General features: G+C 38.3%; 1 protein-coding gene across 4 annotated transcripts in view; it reads right to left on the bottom strand.

Moving 5' to 3' along the window:
- SIN3A (SIN3 transcription regulator family member A) overlaps window positions 1-22088 on the bottom strand; it is a 66611-nt gene that overhangs the window by 33465 nt on the left and 11058 nt on the right. For all 4 annotated transcript variants that reach the window (XM_081227780.1, XM_081227779.1, XM_081227781.1 and 1 more), the window contains exons 2-6: window positions 11997-12218; window positions 7168-7344; window positions 2412-2518; window positions 1455-1737; window positions 153-404 (exon numbers count right to left, since the gene is read on the bottom strand). In XM_081227780.1, coding sequence (XP_081083906.1) covers window positions 153-404; window positions 1455-1737; window positions 2412-2518; window positions 7168-7344; window positions 11997-12185 — 1008 coding nt within the window. In that variant the 5' untranslated portion in view covers window positions 12186-12218. The remainder of the gene's footprint in view (window positions 1-152; window positions 405-1454; window positions 1738-2411; window positions 2519-7167; window positions 7345-11996; window positions 12219-22088) is intronic.

The raw sequence follows: 22088 nt of genomic DNA on the forward strand, positions 1-22088 counted from the left end.
TGAGTTTAAAAAAGAAATAAATATGTCAATACCATAAAAAAAAAAAAAAAAAAAGAATTAGTGGACACAATAATGGTTATTCAAGTCTTCTTGGACCAGCCGTCCCCGGAGGGCAACCTGGTTAAGACAGGCTGAAAGGGCAACTGTCTTACCTGATATGTGTGCAAAATCTCCAGGAACGCTTTGTAGATGTCTGGTTGGCCCTGGAACCTGTTCTTGATCTTATTGACATAGTTGATGGCATGGTTAAACTCCACAGGTTGATTGTTCTGCAAGGGCGGGGCTGTTCCCAACGAGATTGTCACTGGTGTATGAGGCTGCACAGGTGGAGAACGTGGGGATGCATATGGTGGGAGTGGGGGAGTCTGCTGACTGGCTGGAGTATGTGCTTGTAGTTGAGAAGGCTAAAAGGAAAAAGTCGTTATTCTCCTCAGGAACACAGACGGTTTAACATATGAAAGAAAGGTCAAAGTAAAGAGAAACAAGGTGTCTGATCAGCATATATAATACTTTATTCACTCTGGCCAGGCCACTTTAGCCCAACTCAAATCACACTGGGTAAGGGTGGGAAGTATAGAGGGTTCACACATTCTAATACAAAACTTCCAGTCTCCAGTTTTCTAAACACAACCTTAAAAGTGGGCTATGTCTCCAACTACAAGGAAGAATTTTCATATGCAATTTTTAAGCTCACTTGCTGAACAGGTGCAAATAGAATAGGAAAAAAACCCTCATTCTACATAGATCTTTAATATCAAAAAAGACAATTCAATTGTTGCAGTTAACTTCACATAAAAAAAAAAGTCTTCTAAACCAGCTCTGCCCAATAGAAAACTCTGAGGTGATGGAAATGTTCCTTATTTGCACTATCCTGCACAATAGCCACTAGCCACGTAAGGCTACTGAGCAGTTGAAATGTAGCTGGTGCAACTGAAAAACAAAATTTATTTTAATTAATTTAAATTTAAATATAGACATATGTGACTAGTGACTACTGCATCAATACAGTTCTAGACTAAGAACACCCCATCATCATCGTCATCAACAAGATCTTCTGCGTAGCTTGATATGACCTAATCTGGTAAATGGAGTAACTTTTGTAAAATGATGGCTGTGCGGAAAACAGTGTAATCTGATCATAAGATGACCATTTCTGCCTGTGCTATCCAAGTACTACTACACAAAGCTGCCATCTGTTGGGACGCTCATGGGTTCAAAAAGCAGAAGTTGGGGGCAAAAGAGTCCTTGTAGGTTGCTGATGTGTTGATTTCAACAGATACATAAATATATGGTATGTAAATGTGAACCACTTTATAGGGACGCGACTACTGCCTCTCCTCCGATGAAATTGTAACTTGCGTTATCTATCCAAGTCTTATACTAAGGGAAAATGTCAAAGGAGGGTGCTTTCTAGGGATGGATTTCACACGGTGCAGAGTTTTCCAAGTGCTCACCTTGCTGACTTTGGCAGGTGGGGGCTGAGGAGCTGGCTGGGCAGGAGCTGGGGCTGACTGGGCTGAAGGCTGGGAAGGATGTTGGGGTGGTGGTTGAGGCTGGGGCTGGATGCCATGGGTTGGAATCTGATGAACCTGGCCAGGAGTTGTCACATTCACCATGTCATTGGTTTGCACCTCAATCTTGTAGCCAGGGGGCAAGAAGGTATTGAAGCCCATGATCAAGTCAGGGTGGCCTTTGAACAGCTGGGACACACGACTAATCACTCCTGGGGTGTCGATGCTGACAGAAAAACAAGTATTAAAGTGGCAAGCTTAACAAGCATCCTAGCAAGAAAAAAAATCACATTCCACTAGGTTCTCTACACAGGAAACTAAAAATCAACCTGAATATTACAAAATTAATGACACACAAAGAACTCTGAAATTCCAAAGCCATTTAGCTTCATAATCAAAGAGGCTTGGTCACAATTTAAACAGAATATACATTCATGCATGGTAACAGTCCTATCAAGCAGATACTCAGGCAGTAAGTCTAAAACTTCAATTCCCATGGAAGATACAACCTCTGATACACCAGTTTAAATCATAATGTATCTATCTACATTGTTCAGACGAGTTACTCTTTTATAATAGTGATCCATGCCACAATATTAGTGTATCTTAAATCAATCCAAAAAGCAAGTAGCCTAATCATTACCAGTTTACTTCCCTGACTGAGATGAAGTACTAAGAAAAATTTTACTTAAGAAAAATTTACCTGTATGCAGAAAACAAAGGTCTAGGGCCTGCAATTTTCATAAAGCAGTATATAAAAGCACGACCCATGAAAATAAAAGCATAAACCCCCCCAAAAGAGCATCCTTTATCTTTCAGCAGATTAGAATAAGCTACATCCTCCTTCCAAAATCAACATAACAAGCACAAAGCTTGAGTACAACCGCGTATATCTTTTACCTCTGAGATTTAAATTCCTTCATGATGTCAAGGAAATCATTGTAGACCTGAGGCTGACTACCGAATTGCAGCTTCACTTGGTCAAGATAGGATAGTGCATCCTCCACCTGAGGCAGGGATAAATCTCAAGGTTATAAAAAGAAAGTCAAGAATTATTTTTTTTAAATGTTTTATGCCTAAATAAAATCAGCATAGTAAATGAAATAGGAATATATAGTAAACATACATAAAAATATTAAAAATTAGTATGTTACCAGTAATAAAACTCAAGCCTTGCTTTGGATAATTGTGCATAGCATTGTTAGTGAAGAACAGTCACATTAATACATCATTCACTTATTCGTTCATTTATTCATTTCACAAATATCTACTAAGCAGCAACAACATGCCAGGCCAGGCCCAATGTGAGGTACTAAGGAGTCTGACAAATAAGCCACGGTCCCTGCTCTACAGAAATTCATTTCACATCCAGTTGGGAATCATAACACAGTGGGGCAAGTGGGCAATCACCGAATGCCCAGAGAACACATGGGAAGGGCACCCTTCCACACACTAAAAAAAAAAAACCCTATGGGGACATAAGGGAGGGCTTCCCCCAGAAGTGGTGTCTAAACCGAGTCCTAAGGATGAGTACTAGTTAGCAAAAGTGAAGACCCATGAAGAAAGTCAGAGGAAGCAGCATCCCAGACCGGACACCATCTGGTACATTTGGAAAACTGAAAACAGTTCAGTTTGGCTAGAGGATCTGTGGTGAAAAGGAGAAATGGTGGTATGAAGAGTGACAAGAGATAACACAGGAGAGGATGCAGGACCTAGACCCTGAAAGGTCCTTGTAAATCTTGTTAAAAAGCAATTTAGGTCTTCCCTGGTGGCACAGTGGTTAAGAATCTGCCTGCCAATGCAGAGGACACGGGTCTGAGCCCTGGTCTGGGAAGATCCCACAGGCTGTGGAGCAACTAAGCCCGTGTGCCACAACTACTGAGCCTGTGCTCTAGAGCCAGCGAGTCACAACTACTGAAGCCCGCATGCCACAACTACTGAAGCCTGTGCACCCAGAGCCCATGCTCTGCAACAAGAGAAGCCACCGCAATGAGAAGGCCACACAACGAAGAGTAGCCCCTGCTCGCCACAACTAGAAAAAGCCCGCATGCAGCAAAGAAGACCCAATGCAGCCAAAAATAAATAAATAATTTTTTAAAAAGTAATTTAGATTTTTATCATCTGCACTTTAGTGTACTCAATTTGGTTACAGTGTTGAGAACGAGTTGGTGCAAGGCAGAATAGATTAAAAGGAGGTAAAACCAGTCATTGTATAAGGCTAACTCATGTGTGAACACGAGTGGCGTAAATTATAGTACTGACCAAAGGAAAAGAAAGAAATGGACAGATTCAAAAGCTTTTTAGGAGATAAAAGTAACAGGGTCTGGGGACTGACTGATTGGACATGGGAGATAAGGGAGAGGGAGCATTCACTAAATTATAAATTATTTGCACGTTCACAAAGCGGAACAAGTTCGAAAGGCTAAGAAGTTATGAATGTGATTTAGGACAGCTTAAGTTTTAGTTACTCAGGAGATATCCAAGGGAACTGCCTACTAGGTGTACCTTACATACTCTGGGATTATTTTTTTATTTTTATTTTTTTTGCCGTACACGGGCCTCTCACTGTTGTGGCCTCTCCCGTTGCGGAGCACAGGCTCCGGACGCGCAGGCTCAGCGGCCATGGCTCAGGGGCCCAGCCACTCCGCAGCATGTGGGATCTTCCCGGACCGGGGCACAAACCCGTGTCCCCTGCATCAGCAGGCGGACTCTCAACCACTGCGCAACCAGGGAAGCCCTGGGATTATTTTTAATTACATAAAACATCAAGTTTAGGAAAGTTTCACAAGTAAACATCTGATTTGATAAGCACTACTCTTGTGATATATTGTGAAATAGAACACTTATGTTCAAATAAGCCATTAAACAGTATTCCAAGAGTTGCCCAAACTTCCACTATGGCCATGGTTAATCAGAGCATTTCAGTGTTGCTAGAGAACAGAGTGTATACTTGGTCAATACCCACTCATTTTATGGTTGGTCTTTTGGTAGTTTAGAAATAACTTGACAATTTTTGTTGAAATTCAATGGACTATTTCTATTTAATTCATATTCAGAATGTTCCATATTGAAATGGTTCATTAATGACCAAATTGATGGAACTTAAAACTCACTAAGTTTGCAGAAGAAACAAAGACTACGGAAGATATTTAAGAATAGCATTCACAGTCACAACAGAGGAGTTATCAAAAATAAACAAATACACAAAAAATTAAAAACAAAAAAAAGCACTCTATGGTGTAACATAATTAATACACAGAGGGAAAAAGTGCTGAAACCTGAAGGAAGGAAATTATATGTGATGTGTGTGTGTTTGGAAGAAAAAGGTACAGGTCATAATGAACCACTGTTTAAATATTAGTTATAAAATAACACTACACTTAAAAAAGCCAGCATGACACCTACATTATAAATAGAAACCTGCATATAAGAATAGTGAGGAAATCCTCTAGTTACCTGAAGTGTAGTACAACTCTCTATAAAAACACATATGCGTTCTAGGAATCACAGCTTAGAAAAAAACAAGTTGGAACTAGTCATTTGAAAGCTGCAAGTTTAAGGAGGCACTTGGGGAGGCTCTTAAGATTCTGCTGATGAATTTTCCTGGCTCACTTCAACAGGCGTTTATTAGTAAGGTCCCTAACCTCCTGAAGTCCACAATCTTGTTGGGGAGACAAACACAAACAACTGTAAAGAGAACTTGCTAAATATGTGCCAAATATGTATGCTACTGGCATTCAACAAGTAACTAAATCACACCAAACATGCCTCAAATTATTCAAATCTTCCTTGTCATCAATCTGCCAAAGAAAGAAAAGAAAGTATAGACAATGTTGATGCTTGAAATAACCTAAGTATTCTCACTGAACACTTCCTTATTATAGAATATAAATGATTTATTGAAGTTGATTCAAATGTTTATAAAGCATTTTAAGACTGATCCAAAAATGGCAAGCAATGTGAGAATACTGAATGAAATTACATGGAGGCACAAAAAAGCATTTTACCTCTCCTCATTAGAAAGGAAATTCAACAAGTTATTATGCCCAGGAATCACATTCAAGAGCTTGTAACTGAAAGAACAGAGCAAGAAGACCTAACTCTACCTGACTCACTCTATAACTCCAACTCTAAAGCCCTTTCACGCTTGACAGCTTCTGTAAAAGATAAAAGGCACACTCTATATACTTATACCCAAGTGACGAAAGAGAATAAAATAGGTGTTATACCTTTGATAGGACTGACTGGAAAAGGGATATCGAAATAAATATATGTTTTTGTTAGTTTAACAGTAAGTTTATAAGCTCTTTTGCAACATTAAGGTATTAACTGCTGAATACAGTATTAATATGGAATTAAGCCACACCAAACCAACTTTAAAAAAAATATTTTCAGGACTTGGTGAAGTGCTAAGTCCATAGCAATAATACATTTTGGTACATAGCCATCACTCTACAAGCAGAGGGTAAAAATGTTTTAAGGAAAACATCAATATAGCTTACAAATATTTTCCCAAAGACAGAGCCCAGAGTAAAGTTACAGGCCCAAATAATTTGTACTCTCTTTAAGAACTATGCTTATGTATAATCAACTCTTAATTACTTAAGCTAATATAGACAGAGTAAATTTTACAAAATCCCTCTATATAGCTTAGCTTTGGTGTGCTTTTTATTTATGTAACATTTAATTTCCTTAGGCCAATATTATTAAAGTCCCCGAGAACCCAAACCAATGAGGGCAGGAGTCAGGGAGAACTAGATTAAGTATCATGGAAAAAAGAGGGCCGAAATATTTGCTACACAAATATATACTTCAAGGATATACTGTTCATTCCTACTTACAAGCTACTTGATATAATTAGTCTGGTATGACCAAATAAAGATCCAACATCTTATCTCTTTATAGTTCTTTAATTTTATATTTCTTGCACTAGATTCTAAATTTTATACAAATGTAAAACTAGAAGAAAATGAAATCTGGAAAACTTGTTACCACAATCACACATTTTGAAAAGTAACACTCAACAGAGAGAGAAGGTTAGGTTAGCTGGGAGTACAAGCTTCACTTCTCCACAGATGCCTCATGAATTTCGAAGTGGTGAAAACCTACAGCATATACTCAGCAGATCAGATGAAAACACTGACACTTCATTCACAATAACAGCCTTTCCCAAATTTCATAAAGCTTCCCCCAAAGGAGCATGTGTTTTACTAAGGATGGACTTGATGATCCCAGCCAATTTAGCTAGTCATAAACAAGAATAAAAAGATTAAACCATAATACCGGGCCCATTAACTATACAGGACTGTAGCCAACTATGTGTATGTTAATAAAACCTTATTCCACGCTAAGAACTAAGAGTTCAAAAGGAGGCATCCAAAAAATGGACTTTATTTCATATGAAAATAGCCCCTCAGTCCTGGAACGTTTGAATACCATGCATTCATACATTCCAAAAACTTTTCTTGAATGTATTTTCTGGATCAGGCACTGGTGCTAAGACAGGAAATCTAAGTAGGTTTCAAAACAAAAACAAAGTAAAACTTCTTGTGATTCAACCCCCCCAGTCTACTGTTAAAAGTTGTTACACCACTACCAATATAGGCTGAAGCCAATGTTGCTTGCTAAGAGAGAAATGGAAGGAGTTGAATACCACCTTGAGCCTCTGAAACTGCTGCTGTCCCTGCACTGGTGCAACTGGCGGAGCTGGATGAGCATGACTCTGGACCACCTGGCCTCCATGGGGCTGCACAGCTGTTGGGTGATGATGGCTGCTATGAACTGCTGCTATGGTGGGCCCATGACTGCCGGAGCTCTGTGGAACGGCTGAAACCTGGAATGGACAAAAATACAGATACGAAGCTTCAAGCTTTATGCATTCTTCCCCAGATGCCTCTAAAGAACATGCACACATATCTTTGCATACACAAAGATAATCAGAAACTCAAATTTCCCACAAAAGGGAACTGGTGAAATAAATTATAGCCCACCCAGATTACAACAGAATTCTGCAGCTAGTAAAAATTATATAGCTCAGCACATCTCAAACTATCTGTGGTAAAGGACAAGTTTTTCTTTTTTCTTAAATTCCAATCCATCATGGACCAGTACTTTTACAAAATACAATAAAAATGAATTACTAGAAAAGTGAGATAAAAAATACATAAGCCCATAATTTTCATTACTAGGTTTTACGAATATAAAATTACAATGTCCAATTGCTATAAAAGTTTCTAAACATGCTCCACTTCTGTACTTATCTCATTACAGACTAGGATGAAAGTATTCACATCAGCCATCTGTGGACCACAGTTTGAACAGCACTGATATAGATGCATATATATCATTTAACATTTAAAAATGTTCACAATCCATAAATTGAATGTATTCATGTGTTGCATATGGATTTAAACTTTTAACTAATTTTTTAAAAAGCACATTACAAAGCAGTATATATAATACACTAAGGATAAATTAGGAGTTCGGAATTAATATGTATACATACTATATATAAAACAGATAACCAACAAGGACCTACAGTATGGCACAGGGAACCATACTCAGTATCTTTTAATAACCTGTAATGGAAAAGAATTTTAAAAAGAAAAAAAAAAAAAAAAATATATATATATATATATATATATATATTCTTTTTCTGTATCACTTTGCTGTACACCTGAAACTAACACAACACTGTAAATCAACTATACTAGAATAAAAAAATTCTTAGTCAACACTCAGAAAAAAAATACAATTAAGATTTTAAATCCTAGACAACAAGTATATAGTAAAATGTTAGCATTTTATCTTGCAGTAGTAGGATTAGAGAAGATTTTTATTTTGTTTTATTTATGCTGCTTATCCTTACCTGCTACTACTTTTTTTTTTTTTTTTTTTTTTTTTTTTTGCCACACTGCACGGCTTGCTGGATCTTAGTACCCCTACCAGGGATTGAATCCGGGCTCTGGCAGTGAAAGTGCTGAGTCCTAACCACTGGACCACCAGGGAACTCCCTTATTTGCTACTTCTAAAATTAAAATTTCTTCCAAATTGTTGGTGGTTTGGCCTCAAACATATTTCTTTTCTAATCTCTCTTGTCCTCTTATAAGTTTAAGAGTAAAATAAAAGCACAAGCCCCTTTCCTTCTATTTCTGTTGCAAGAAATGCTATATAAAATTTCCAAAGCTTTTAAAATTTTCCTATTTCAGAACTGTTAATCACTGCAGAAGACAACTAAGGACAATATACCTGATTTGCCACATCTCCAAAATAAGGAGACCAGATAACATGACACCTTAAAACAATGTAAGCTGTGTACTACAACTTAAGAGAGAATGTTTTTTTCCCAAGTCCCCACAGCTTTATAAAGATTACCCTGGGCAGAGCAGAGGGTGGGAAATAGAGCAACTATTTACAAATCCACAGAAACAATAAACATTAGGAGTAAAAAGAAACTACTTAGACAATTCTAAAAGCTCTAATATATCTCTCGCAAGAAGAGTTATTATTCTGAGCTTCTATATTCCAACATGCATGTGCTGGACAGGTTTTTACAAGACTTAATTGGAGTTTATAAATATTTGAGATGGCTGGTTTTATAAGAGCACATTATAGTTTCTAGTATAGGAATAAATGTAACTATCCCCAGTGTAGGAAAAAGTCCTGAACTAGTTCAGATATAAGTAATCACCCAGGGACTTCCCTGGTGGTCCAGTGGTAAAGAATCCACCTTACAATGCAGGGGACGCAGGTTTGATCCCTCGTCAGGAAACTAAGATCCCACATGCTTCGGGGCAACTAAACCCGTGTGCCACAACTACTGAGCTCGTGCACCTCGCCTAGACAGAGAAAACCTGCACGCTGCAACGAAGAGCCCGTGTGCCGCAACGAAAGATCCAGCGTACCACAAGCAGCCAAAAAAATAAATAAATAAATAATAAATAAATCTTAAAAAAAAAAAGTAATCACCCAAGGAAAACACACAACTTTTCTTTCCTCTAAGTCCTAACCTAACGATTTGATCTGTAGCAGTCCTCTGACAGCTGCACCCAGCCCCATATGAAGGCACTATACTGCTTCAAGGGGGACTCCAAAGGAGGAGTGACACCTAAGGAACTACCATTTCCTATTTCACCTGGGTTTCCCTCTTCCTTGATTGTTTTCTTATAATAAATTCCTAGAAATGGAATTACTAGGTAAAAAAATAACTAAAGAGTCTGACACAAACTGTCAAATTGAGAGCAAGGAAGATTATGTCAATTTATGTTCCCAGTACCAGCCAAACCTTTTTATTTTTATTTTTTTAATTTTTACTTTATTTTTTCTGGCCACACCACATGGCTTGCGGGATCTCAGTTCCCTGACCAGGGACTGAACCCAGACCACAGCAGTGAAAGCCCCGAATCCTAACCACTAGGCCACCAGGGAACTCCCGTGCCAGCCAAACCTTTTTAAAAGTCACTAATAACTTAGGTAGAAGAAGGCCTCTCCAGACTAGTTAAATAAATTATGGTTCAGACTGACCTGGAATGGAATATTATAAATGCAATGATTTTTTAAAAACTTACTTGGATCTATACATATATTCAAGTGGAAAGTTGTCCACTATATATTAAGTGAAAAGAACAAACAGTAGAACAGTATACACTGTATGGTCCAAATTATGTGAAGAGAGAAGTGTATCTAAATAATTAGGCAGGTAAATAAACATATGCTTGTATATGCATACAAAATTTTGGATACCCGAGAAATGCACCAGTGGGATAAAGTCTGAGGGGTCAGAAGTCACATTATATCATTTTTCTTTAAATGGTGATATTTACTTTCATATAATTAAAAAGGGCAAAACACAAATTTCTTCCATTTTTACAGAACAGAGTGAACAGACAAGAGATGATCAGTTGTTGATCAGGATATGTAAAGATAGGAATATAGAGTGCTATGTAAATATAAATAAATTGGTACAGCTTTGGGACTTTCTGGTGGTGCAGTGGTTGAGAATCTGCCTGCCAATGCAGGAGGACACGGGTTCAATCCCTGGTCCAAGAAGATACTACATACTGCGGAGCAACTAAGCCCGTGCACCACAACTACTGAGCCTGCGCTCTAGAGCCCGAGCGCCACAGCTACTGAGCCCACATGCCACAACTACTGAAGCCCGCATGCTCTAGCACCCGCAGGCCTCAACTACTGAGCCCACGTGCCACAACTACTGAAGGCTGCGCACCTGGAGCCCATGCTCCGCAACAAGAGAAGCCACCACAATGAGAAGCCTGCGCACCACCACAAAGAGTAGCCCCTGATCGCCACAACTAGAGAAAGCCCGTGTGCAGCAACAAAGACCCAATGCAGCCAAACAACAACAACAACAACAACAACAACAACAAACTGGCACAGCTTTGAAAAACAATTTGACATTACCTGCTAAGGGTGAAGATGTGCACACCCTATGACCCAGTAATCTCTCTCCTAGACGCTCAAGAAACTTCCTACTGTGCCCTCAGACCCGCTGTGTGGTCTGCAAAAACAAAGAGCTTGCACCAGGATGTAAACCAACTACTTCACACAGTTGTGCTTCACAACTAAGCACACTGTTTAATTCCACTGCCTTTTAAAATTCCTATAGCAAAACCCTCTTGATAAAAAACGTAGTGCATTGACTTACATTCTGTTGCAAGCTTGTCTTGTCACTGTTTATTGCCACTGTGAGTACCACTGCACTAGGAGAACCTAAGAATGTTCACCACAGTTCCTGTCTAACAGGAAAAGTCTGGAAACAGCCTGATAGTCCATCAACAGAAGAATGGATAAATTAATTGGATATATTAATATAATTCATAACTAAGTGAGAATGACTCAATTGGTCACATACTAAATATGGATAAGTCTTAGGAACCACGCTGAGTGAAAAAAAAAGTAAGTCAAAGAAGAAAATATATGTTTTCATTTATATACAAGTTCAAAAATACCCAAACTAAACAACTTTATTGTCTAGAGGTATAAACAAAATGATTTTATATAGCACAAGGAGTTCTACTCAATAATCTGTAATGGCCTAGATGGGAAAAGAATCTAAAAAAGAGTGGATATATGTATATGTATAACTGATTCACTTTGCTGTACACCTGAAACTAACACAACATTATAAATCAACTATACTCCAATCAATCAAAAATAAATAAATGATTTTAAAAAACTAAATAAAGTCAAGGGAATTATAAACCCAGATTAGTGGCTACCTCTAAAGGGAGGGAAAAGGAAAAGGGATCAGGGAGAGACAGTGAACTTCAAAGGTCATGATAACATTTTTTTTTTAAAGTGCATGGTAAATACACAAGTGTACATTGTTTACATTATTTTTTATACCTTACATATATCTCATAAATAAGTTTTTTAATATCTGAATGTTTAATAAAAATTTTTTAATTGGGTAAAATCACCAGTGTTCCTCTTTCACCCCTAGTCCCTTGATGGGCTCTAGTTTACCTGGTAACTGGGTGTCACAGAGTACTGAATTCCTGTGGCTGACTGCATGGTCTCAGACACCGCTTCGTACACAGGAGGGGCAGGGGCAAGCACCCGGTGCTGGTGAGGAAAAGCCTCTGTGCTACCAGGGATCCGACGCTGCTGGGCCGCATACACCGGTGACTCCTGGTCATCCAAACGTCGCTTCATTCTGCACTCATGCTCAGGGATGCACTACAAAACCTGCAGAAATGAAAAGCAATCACATGCAAACCAATTCGCACTCCAATACAATGTGTACAATCAGTCACCCAAACTGGTATAAGCTCAACTCCCAGAATCAATGATTATCTACTTCATCCTAGAGATAATCACTGGGTAGTTTTGTGCATGCTGGTGCACACACTCCCAACAGTGGACAGATTATCATAACTGAAAGACAAAATTTAAATACTAACATAGTTTGAATTACTCTGGTACTACAGAGTTGAAAAATAACCTCCAATTTAAAAACACAAAGATACACCTTTCTTCATTCTCTAGTTTTGTCAAGTGTCATCATCCCTAACATTAATTATATTATTCACATGCTATAAAAACATTCAAGTGTTTCTTCCTAACTCCTCTCAAAAGCTAGTACTATAATTCCCGTCTACTTTTTAAAATATGAATTGTTTCAACAATTAAATGGTATCATGGTAAGAACACTAGGTCAGGAGTAAGAAGACAATAGTTCTAGACTTGGCAATTTAAGAAACGATGTACACCTCAACAAGTTCCTCCTTCCGTGTGAGCTTGTTTCTCCGAAAATAAAATAAGGTTGAAATAGACCGTTGCTAAGGTTTCTCCTGACTCTAACATTCTTTAATCCTAAAGTGATTCCAGAATCCCTTAGTTTAATAATCCCCCTGTAGGGGAACACTTCCTTTCCTGCAGCACACAAAAAGTCTAATAAACACTATGGCCAGGAATCCAGATGGGGCTTTTCAGAGCTTTTCCAACATCGGTATCATTAATATAAGCATATCAATAAGAAAGAATGCTCCAGTCATCCAAAGACAAAATAGGGCCAAGGCCTACCAATTTTTGGTCACAAAAAAATCTTTAAAAAGACACCACGGCTGTGGTAAGATTAAAAATACAGTAACAGATCTCCAAGCCACTCCCTCTCCACCTAAAGTAAGGCTCTTTTTAAGACTGGGGGTGGGGGGCTTTTACCTACTTTCTACATCCACCCATACCTTTTTTCTTCATTCCCTGGGACCGTGCATGCTCTGAGGGGAAGCAGTCCTCACAAGGACTCCTCAAGGCTGCTTCACCCCTTCTCCATCCTCACCATCATCCTCGCCATCATCCTCAACCTGCCTGCCACTCGAATGCTCAGCCTTGAAATAGTGTCTTGGGTTTTTCTCACACCTTACAAACCTAAGTTAGACTCTGACACAGGAGCACAACTGTTTCATTTGCAAGCCAGCCATTCTCAATATTATTTTTCTGTAAATCGCAAGCTATAAATATCCTTCCTGTTGACTATAACTTATTTATTTACTTATTTATTTATTTAGCCATGCTGTGCGGCATGTGGGATCTTAGTTCCCCTACAAGGGATCGAACCCACACCACCTGCATTGGAAGCGTGAAGTCTTAACCACTGGACCACCAGGGAAGTCCCTATTGACTATAACTTTAGATCAAAGGACTAAGTCTCCCAAATTTCTATGAACACTCAATCTCAACCTACTTGGGGATAAGTCTAATAAATGGACAAGACTGAAAAGTCTTAAAGACTTTTTGGCTGCTACTTCTATGTATACCCATGATCTAGATCACAGTTTGTTTTGGGGTTCCAATGGCTTGAAACTTAGATGCTTAAACACATCTGAGATTAATCTCTGGAACCAAAAGCCAGTCAATACCTCATAAATGGAAAACCAAATTTAGATCAGAAGAGCACAGCATAGGACTATGGAAAAAAACTAAAGTACCTGTCAAGACCTGGATTCTAGTCCAAACTCTGACTCGAAGCTGTATAACTTTGGTCCTGCTTCCTTATTTGCAAAAGGATGTAACTAGACTACTCTAGTGATTGCCAAATGCTGATCTGTGGACAAGTCTATAGGAAAATGAAAAAGCGGGGGGGGAGAGGGGATTGCAGTGAGTTTTTCATAGGTTAAGTATCAAAGAACTATGCTTTATTCTGAGATCATGTCCTATCTTTTAGCTATTAAAATATCATTTCTTTTATAAAGTGACTGTGATTCTATAAAGTATTTAACTTCATTTGCCTCTACAGAGTTTGCCTTCCAGACCATCTCTATGACACCATAGAGGCCGCCCAGGGTCTGCAATTTCTCTGAACTGTACTTTACTTCTTTAACAATAACCACTCTTAATTCTATTCCCTAAGTGGTTCTCAAATCAATTGCTTCTTCTCTAGCCATACAGATACACCTTCATTTCGAGACCTTATCATCCCTTACCTCAATTGTTACCAACACCCTCCAGCCTCTCTCCCATCTAGTCTACCCTCTACACTGCTTTCAAAATGGTCAGCCTCAGGACTTCCCTGGTAGTCCAGTGGGTAAGACTCTGCACTCCCAATGCAGGGGGCCTGGGTTTGATCCCTGGTTGGGGAACTAGATCCCGCATGCGTGCCGCAACTAAGAGTCCGCATGCTGCAACTAAGAAGTCTGCGTGCTGCAACTATGGATCCTGCATGTCACAGTGAAGATCCTGCAAGCTGCAACTAAGACCCAGTGCAGCCAAAATAAATAAATAATAAATAAATATTAAAAAAAAAAGGTTGGTCTCAAATGCAAATCCAATCCAGCTGTAAATCCATCATCTTAAGTGATAGCTTCCCATCACTTAAGAAAACAATCCAGGAATTCCCTGGTGGTCCAGTGGTTAGGGTTCGGCACTCTCACTGCTGAGGGTCTGGGTTCAATCCCTGGTCGGGGAACTAAGATCTCACAAGCCGCGCAGCACGGCCAAAAAAACCCAAAAAACAAAAACAAACAAACAAAATCCCCCAAAAAACAAAACAACAATAACAACCTAAATTCCTTAACTTAGCCTCATCACAGATGCTTAAATACTGTACATGCAGAAGGGAAAGATAACATAGTCAACATAGTAACAGCATATATTGAATGCCAAGCACCATTCTATACAATTTACCAATAATAATTTAATCCCTACAACAACCCTATACGCAAGGTACTACTATTCTCTATTTTATAAATGAGAAAACTGAAACACAAAGATTAAAATTGCCCAAGGTTGCACAGCTAAAAGGCAAAGCTGGGATATGAATCCACAAAATCTGTCTCCAGAGCCTGGATTCTTTTTTTTTTTTTTAATTGAATACAGAAGTATATCCTTTTTTAAAAAATTATTTATTTATTTATTTTGGCTGCACTGGCTCTTCGTTGTGGTATTTGGGCTCTCTAGTTTTGGCGCGCGGGCTTCCCTAGTTGCAGTACGAGGGCCCTAGAGCGTACAGGCTCAGTAGCTGCAGCGCATGTGGGCTTAGTTGCAGTATGTGGGATCTTAGTTCCCTGATCAGGGATCGAACCCAGGCCCCCTGCATTGGGTGCGTGGAATCTTAACCACTGGACCACCAGGTAAGTCCCCAGAGCCTGGATTCTTAACTACCTCACTATCCTGCCTCACACAGAAGAGGAGAAAACAAGGAGGAAAGAAGAGTTCCTCTATTTATTTAACACACACAATGCATTGAGCAACTTCACCTTTAACGTCTCACACACTTAGCTCATTCATCCTTTCTTCAGCCTCAAACCAACAGCAGGAATGCTTTGGCAGCACTCATCCATTCAGTTAGCAAATACTTAGGGAGCAGATATGAAGGTGGTAGATGATCTCAGCCCTTGCCCTAGAAAAGCTTAAAAACTAGTTGGAAAGACCATATACAGCCTCACTGGTATTCAAAGAAATATAAAGTAAAATGATTTCCCAAAGGAACTGCCAAAAATTAAGAGAATGATGATATTCAGCGTAGGTGAGAATGCAGGGAGACGCTCCTGGTGTAAGTTTTAATTGTTATAGACTATTTGGTTGGTAACTTGCAGGTTTTTATTAAATTTTTAAATTAAATTGAAAATCTGCATACCCTTTAATCACCTAGTAACTCCACTTCTAGGTCTCTATCCTATACATCTGCCAAGTATATTTACTGCAGCAAAGTATAAAAAATTTAAATGTCTATCAATAGCTAAATAAACTTGATCCATCCATATTAGGAAAACTATGTAGCAATTAGAAAGATTAGGGTTCATCTACAAGGAAAGCTGTCCTGGACATAATAAGTGAAAAGAATAAGCTATAGAATATATACAGGGTGATCTCAACACATACACAATGTACTCTTAAGATTTGTGCATTTCACTGTATATAAATCTGCATCAAAAGGAAAAGGCTAGAAACAAGCATTGAACTCTAGATAAGGAAATGCATGCTCAGGTACTTAGACGAAAGTGTAAGGAATTCCCTGGCGGTCCAGTGGTCAGGACACCACGCTTTCACTTTCAAGGGCCTGAAAAAAAGAAAGTGTACTAATGTCTGAAATGTACTTAGAATACCATCAAGAAATCAGTTTGGACTAATAGATGGAAGAATGGATAGATGGATATATGATAAGGGAAGTACTGTAAAAATGGTAATGGTAAAATCCAGGTAGTGTGTATACATGGGTGTCAACTATAAAATTACATCAAATCTTGGGAGGAAAAGCTAACAATACAAACTAGTTCACAAGTGGTACTAATAAGCACTAGAAACTTGGAAGGGAGAAGAAGTGTGTACAGTGAGAAAGAGTCTACGGAGAAGGTAAATGTTTAGTTATATCTTGAAAATTAGGGATGAATTAGGGCATGGGGGATACAGGATGAAATTAAAATATTACAGTAACTTTGGACTTACAGGCAATAAACAGCTATTTAAAATCTTTGCCAATTCATTCACCCCACAAATAATTCCCGAGTGCCAGGCTCTGTGCTTAGTGTTGGGGCTCCAGCACTGAATAGGATATTTCCTGATCCACAACAACCAAGTCTTCCATATCTAACTGCTATCAGTTGATGTGCTCCTCACAACAGTCCTGTCACACGAGCACACCCAGAAGCCTCCTATTTAGAGGCAAACTAATACTCAAAGAAATTAAGTGACGTTTTCAAGGTCACATAGCTGGTTAAAGGAACAAGACGGTAGACAGACCCTTTCTCCTTGGAATACATGATCAATCTGGAGTAGAAATATAAGTATTTGAATGCCAAATGATGGAGCCACAGGACAGAAAACTACTTTCAAGCCCTGCTTCAGCTGACATGATTTTCGCCTGCCACTACGGTCCCCAACTGTTTCAGATTTGAAGCTTACCCTGTTATCAAAACACTAGTCTAAGAAGATGGAATTTAAAAAGCCAAAAAAAAAAAGGCACTTTGAGGGATAGAAACTAGTAAAGAGAGACTAATGTGAACAAACAATGGCACAGAACACTACATAGTCATCTGGCCATGTGTTATAATAAAAAGTGGGAATAGCTCCAAATCATCATGCAAAGAAATCATAATTCCCAAATAAAGTAAGTAGAGCAGGATAATTCTGATATTGCAGGGGAGTATTCTGGAGTACAGCAAGACAACTGACGAACAAATGTGACATGTTTCGGACAAATGTTAGAAGGGCAGAGGTAAAAGCTAATCCTTTCAGAACCAGAAAAATAAAAACTAACTTTCTAGTTTTACAACCTAAATGTCTTTAATCACAATAAAGAGTTGGCCTCCTAGAAATCCAGACATCTCTCCATAATTATTAGAATCCAAATGGAAAATCCAACTTTAAAGAATCTTTTCATTAAATTAAATTTCACAAATTGGCTTAAATGGAAACAATAGAATTATTTCAGTCAAGATAAGCTCAAAGTAACAGTGTGTATGGAACAAACCACCTTATCATGGAGGGTTTTAAGTCTACATGCTTTCTTTTAGAAATGCATTTAATTTATGGTTGACCCTTTAGTGCCTCTTGATTTTGTGTTGATATTATCTTGAATTAGGCACACTTTAAAGTTCTTTTATTTATATAAGAAAAAAATCTGAAATTATTCTCTTCCTGGTGGTCAACATCACATGAAATCACATAAAATTGTGCCCTGGTCAGTTTATTTCAATCAATACTCTTGAAAAAATGGAAGGCTTCTCTTCAAAAGCAAAGAAGCTTTTATCAAAGCATTAAGTGAATGTAATTACTTCAACCCAGTAAAACTGCCTGCCATCGTCTACTTCAAAATCTGTCCAAAGATCCACTTCTGGATTTAAATCTGCTAGAAAATGAAAAACGTGTTCCAGAATGAAAAAGTCAATCTATTTATATTTCCCATACTACTCAGAATAATCACTCAACAAAATTAACAACCCATTCTTCTCAAAACACCATAATATGATACCCAAGCCTCCCCTGAAAGTAGTTCCACATTCTTCTGATGAGGTGGTCCCCCAACCTGGGGAGATTTTGCCCCCAGGGCGCATTTGGCAATGTTGGAAGACATTTTTGGTTGTCACAATTCCGGGAGAGGGGTGCTGCTGGCATCTCATGAATAGAGGCCAGGGATGTTGCCAAACATCCTACAGTGTACAGGATAGCCCCCACAACAAAGAATTATTCAGCCCAAAATATCAATAGTGCCAAGGTTGAGAAACGATGTAATATAATGACAATCCCATTTGACATATACCTTTTGTGAGCTTTGGTGGAGTTATGTCATACTACAGTGTGACAACAATTTTTAACAAGGTGACTCAGGATAATTATTTTGTATATGCAGACAATAACACTGCTTTCTTTACGACATGTGATTCACCTTTAACCCTCAGTGTACCACAAAAACTTATCATTACATTATCATTTATCATTTGGGCTAAAAATACCTTTATTAGAAATTTTAGTAAGAATTTAGGACTTGCCTGGTGGCGCAGTGTTTAAGAATCCGCCTGCCAATGCAGGGGACACGGGTTTGATCCCTAGTCCAGGAAGATCCCACATGCCGTGGAGCAACTAAGCCCATGCACCACAACTACCGAAGCCCACACACCTAGAGCCAGTGCTCCGCAACAAGAGAAGCCAACACAATGAGAAGCTGGTGCACCGCAAAGAGTAGCCCCCCTCACCACAACTAGAGAAAGCCTGTGCACAGCAATGAAGACCTAACACAGCCAAAAATAAATTAATTTTAAAATAAATTAATTAGTTAATTTAAAAAAAGAATTTAAACAGCAAATCCAAATTTTTATTCCGTGTTTTCCTGGTTTTGAAGATATAAATACCCAAAACAGGCACTATTCTTTACAATGCAACTGACTAGTCATCAACTGTCATGGATGAACTTGGAACATAGCCATTCTATAAACTTTGATTCTAGATTTCAGGTAAATCTCAAGTAAAGTTCTAGCTTACTGTCACTTTTGGGGTTTTTTTCCCCCCTCACATGATCAAACACAACTTTGAAAACTTACTTCTTAATTTTGCTGAAGAGAGAACAATCATCTTCTACACTCCACAAATGCAAGCGTTCTCAGTTTGAGACTAATAAATACCAATTAAACTATCAATCCAATGATTTTTCTTTTTCATTTCTACATGTTTCCTTCCAGTCACCTCCATACACACACCTGTCTTTGGCATCTGTCCACTTACAAACCACATCAATTAAGTTTTGGTATAAAAACATCATAAAAGATTAAAGAACACCATTGTACATGCTTTTAGCAAATTGGAATGGTTTGGATTCTTGTTGAAAATATTGCACTCTGGGGAGTTCCCTGGTGGTCCAGTGGCTAAGACTCCACACTCCCAATGCAGGGGGCCCAGGTTCGATCCCGAGATCCCACATGCCACAACGAAGATCCTGCATGCCACGATGAAGATTCCCGTGTGCTGCAACTAAGACCCGGCACAGCCAAAGAAAGAAAGAAAGAAAGAAAATATTGCATTCTGAAGTCCTTCCTGTTGAATGATTCCTCGATGAGGACATCATACTCCTCGCCCACACCCCGCCCTCAGAAGTATATTGTCCACTCATAAATTCTTCAGTTTGAGAAAATTCATCTAGGATACTGTCATCTGAAGACTCAAAGTCTGCAGCTTGGCTTATACAATCAATTCTACCATCATCATTACAGCCTACAGTGTTGCTATCTGTTGCACTGCTTTCATCTATTAGTTCCTCTAATTACTGTGAAATGTATCCCTCTGTTAGTTTTCTTGTCTTTGCCATCATTGGAGGAAAACGAAAGATTACGGGTTATCAAACATGTTGAATGAAAACTTAAAAAAACTGTAAAAATAGTAGTATAAAGAACTTTCATACCCCTTTCACCCCAAATGGTAACATCTTACATAATGTTTAAGATGGCATCCCCCAACTTTCTGTACACTTTCTTGAAAGATGCTGTAATGCTTTGGGCAAAGCAGTAAGAAAATTGAAGTAGTGATGACTTATTTTACTACTGCATCATCCTTCTAAGGCAATTCATCATTCTTCCATTTTCTTATTATTTTAGGGTTTTTTTTAGCATAGTTGGGAATAATTGATGAGTAATGCTAAAGTAATTCCTAAGATGATAAAAGACCAAAACGTTTCAAGATATAGGATAACTAAGATCATCAATATCCTACAATACAGATCAGATGTATAAGCGGTTATAGCTAAAATGAGTTTATTCCATTAAAAAGAAAATAAGTAAATTTTCTCTTCGTTCTTCTGAAGACATCTCATAAAGAATAAACTCATTAAATATAAATCTTTACAAGTAGTTAATACTGCTCAAAAAGAAACTCAAAAACTAAAATTGCATCTAACTGACACTGATGTTATAGGTAGAATATGGACAAGAAAATATTTGGTTCAATTCAAAAGATATTAATAATTATATCAATGTTCACATTCTGATCTGATCACTGTACTATGGCAATTCTTGTATTATTTTTTGCAACTTTTTTTAAGCCTGAAATTATTTCAAAATGTAAAGTTTAGGGACTTCCCTGGTGGTCCAGTGGTTAAGACTCCACGCTCCCAATGCAGGGGGCCCGGGTTCGATCCCTGGTCAGGGAACTAGATCCCGCATGCCACAACTAAAGATCCTGCATGACACAACTAAAAATCTCATGTGCTGCAACTAAGAACTGGCGCAGCCAAATAAATAAATAATTTTTGAAGTTTTTAAAAAATTAAGTATTAATAGTAGGGGAATATAAAAGAAGGAAATCATTGTGTATACCTATTCTCAAGGACATTAACATTTAGTTTGTGTGACAAGTTTTCTATAAACTAACTAGGAATGGTATAAAACAACAAGACTAAGTGTAACAGAAGATACACTAGCTGAAGCTATAAAGAAAGCATTATAAAGAACAGAACCCAAGGTAGTTCTTAAGATGATACGTAGATGTGTCACTCACCTCATACTGCCTCTATCCTATTAGCTGTATTTCTGCCCCTACACAGACATAGGCACACAAACCTTTAACCATCTTTGTATCCTCCACCGTGCTTAGCATAGTGCTTTGCTGTGATGGAAACCAAATCATTCATTCACACATGCATGCATCCTCTAATATTTATTGAGCACATACTATGTGCCAGGAATTGTTCTGGGAGCTAGGGATATAGATGTAAATAAAACAAAACTCTCCTCCCTCAGGAAGTTTACATTTTAGTGGGAGAAATAGACAACAAGATAATAAACAGTGTTCAGAATATCAGACAGTGACAAGTGCTAAGAAGAAAAAGCAGAGAATTTTTGAAAGTTTAGATAAGGGTGACCAAAGAGTACCTCACTAATATAAAGTAACTTTTGAGTAAATGAAGTAAGGAGTTACCCATGTGGAAATCAGTAGAAGAACCATTATAGGCTGAGGGGACAGCAAACACGAAGACTCTGATATACATATGTGCTTGGTATTTTCCGAGAAAAGCAAAAAGGCCATGTAGTTGGAGCAGAATGGAGGAAAGAGAGACTAGTAGGAAATGAAGTCAGAGAGGTAATGGAGTTCAGGGTAGTAGGTAGGGAGCATACCATGTTTGTTCTCATGGGT

The sequence above is a fragment of the Mesoplodon bidens genome, assembly GCF_964165515.1.
Source record: "Mesoplodon bidens genome assembly, chromosome: 3".
Taxonomy (NCBI): domain Eukaryota; kingdom Metazoa; phylum Chordata; class Mammalia; order Artiodactyla; family Ziphiidae; genus Mesoplodon; species Mesoplodon bidens.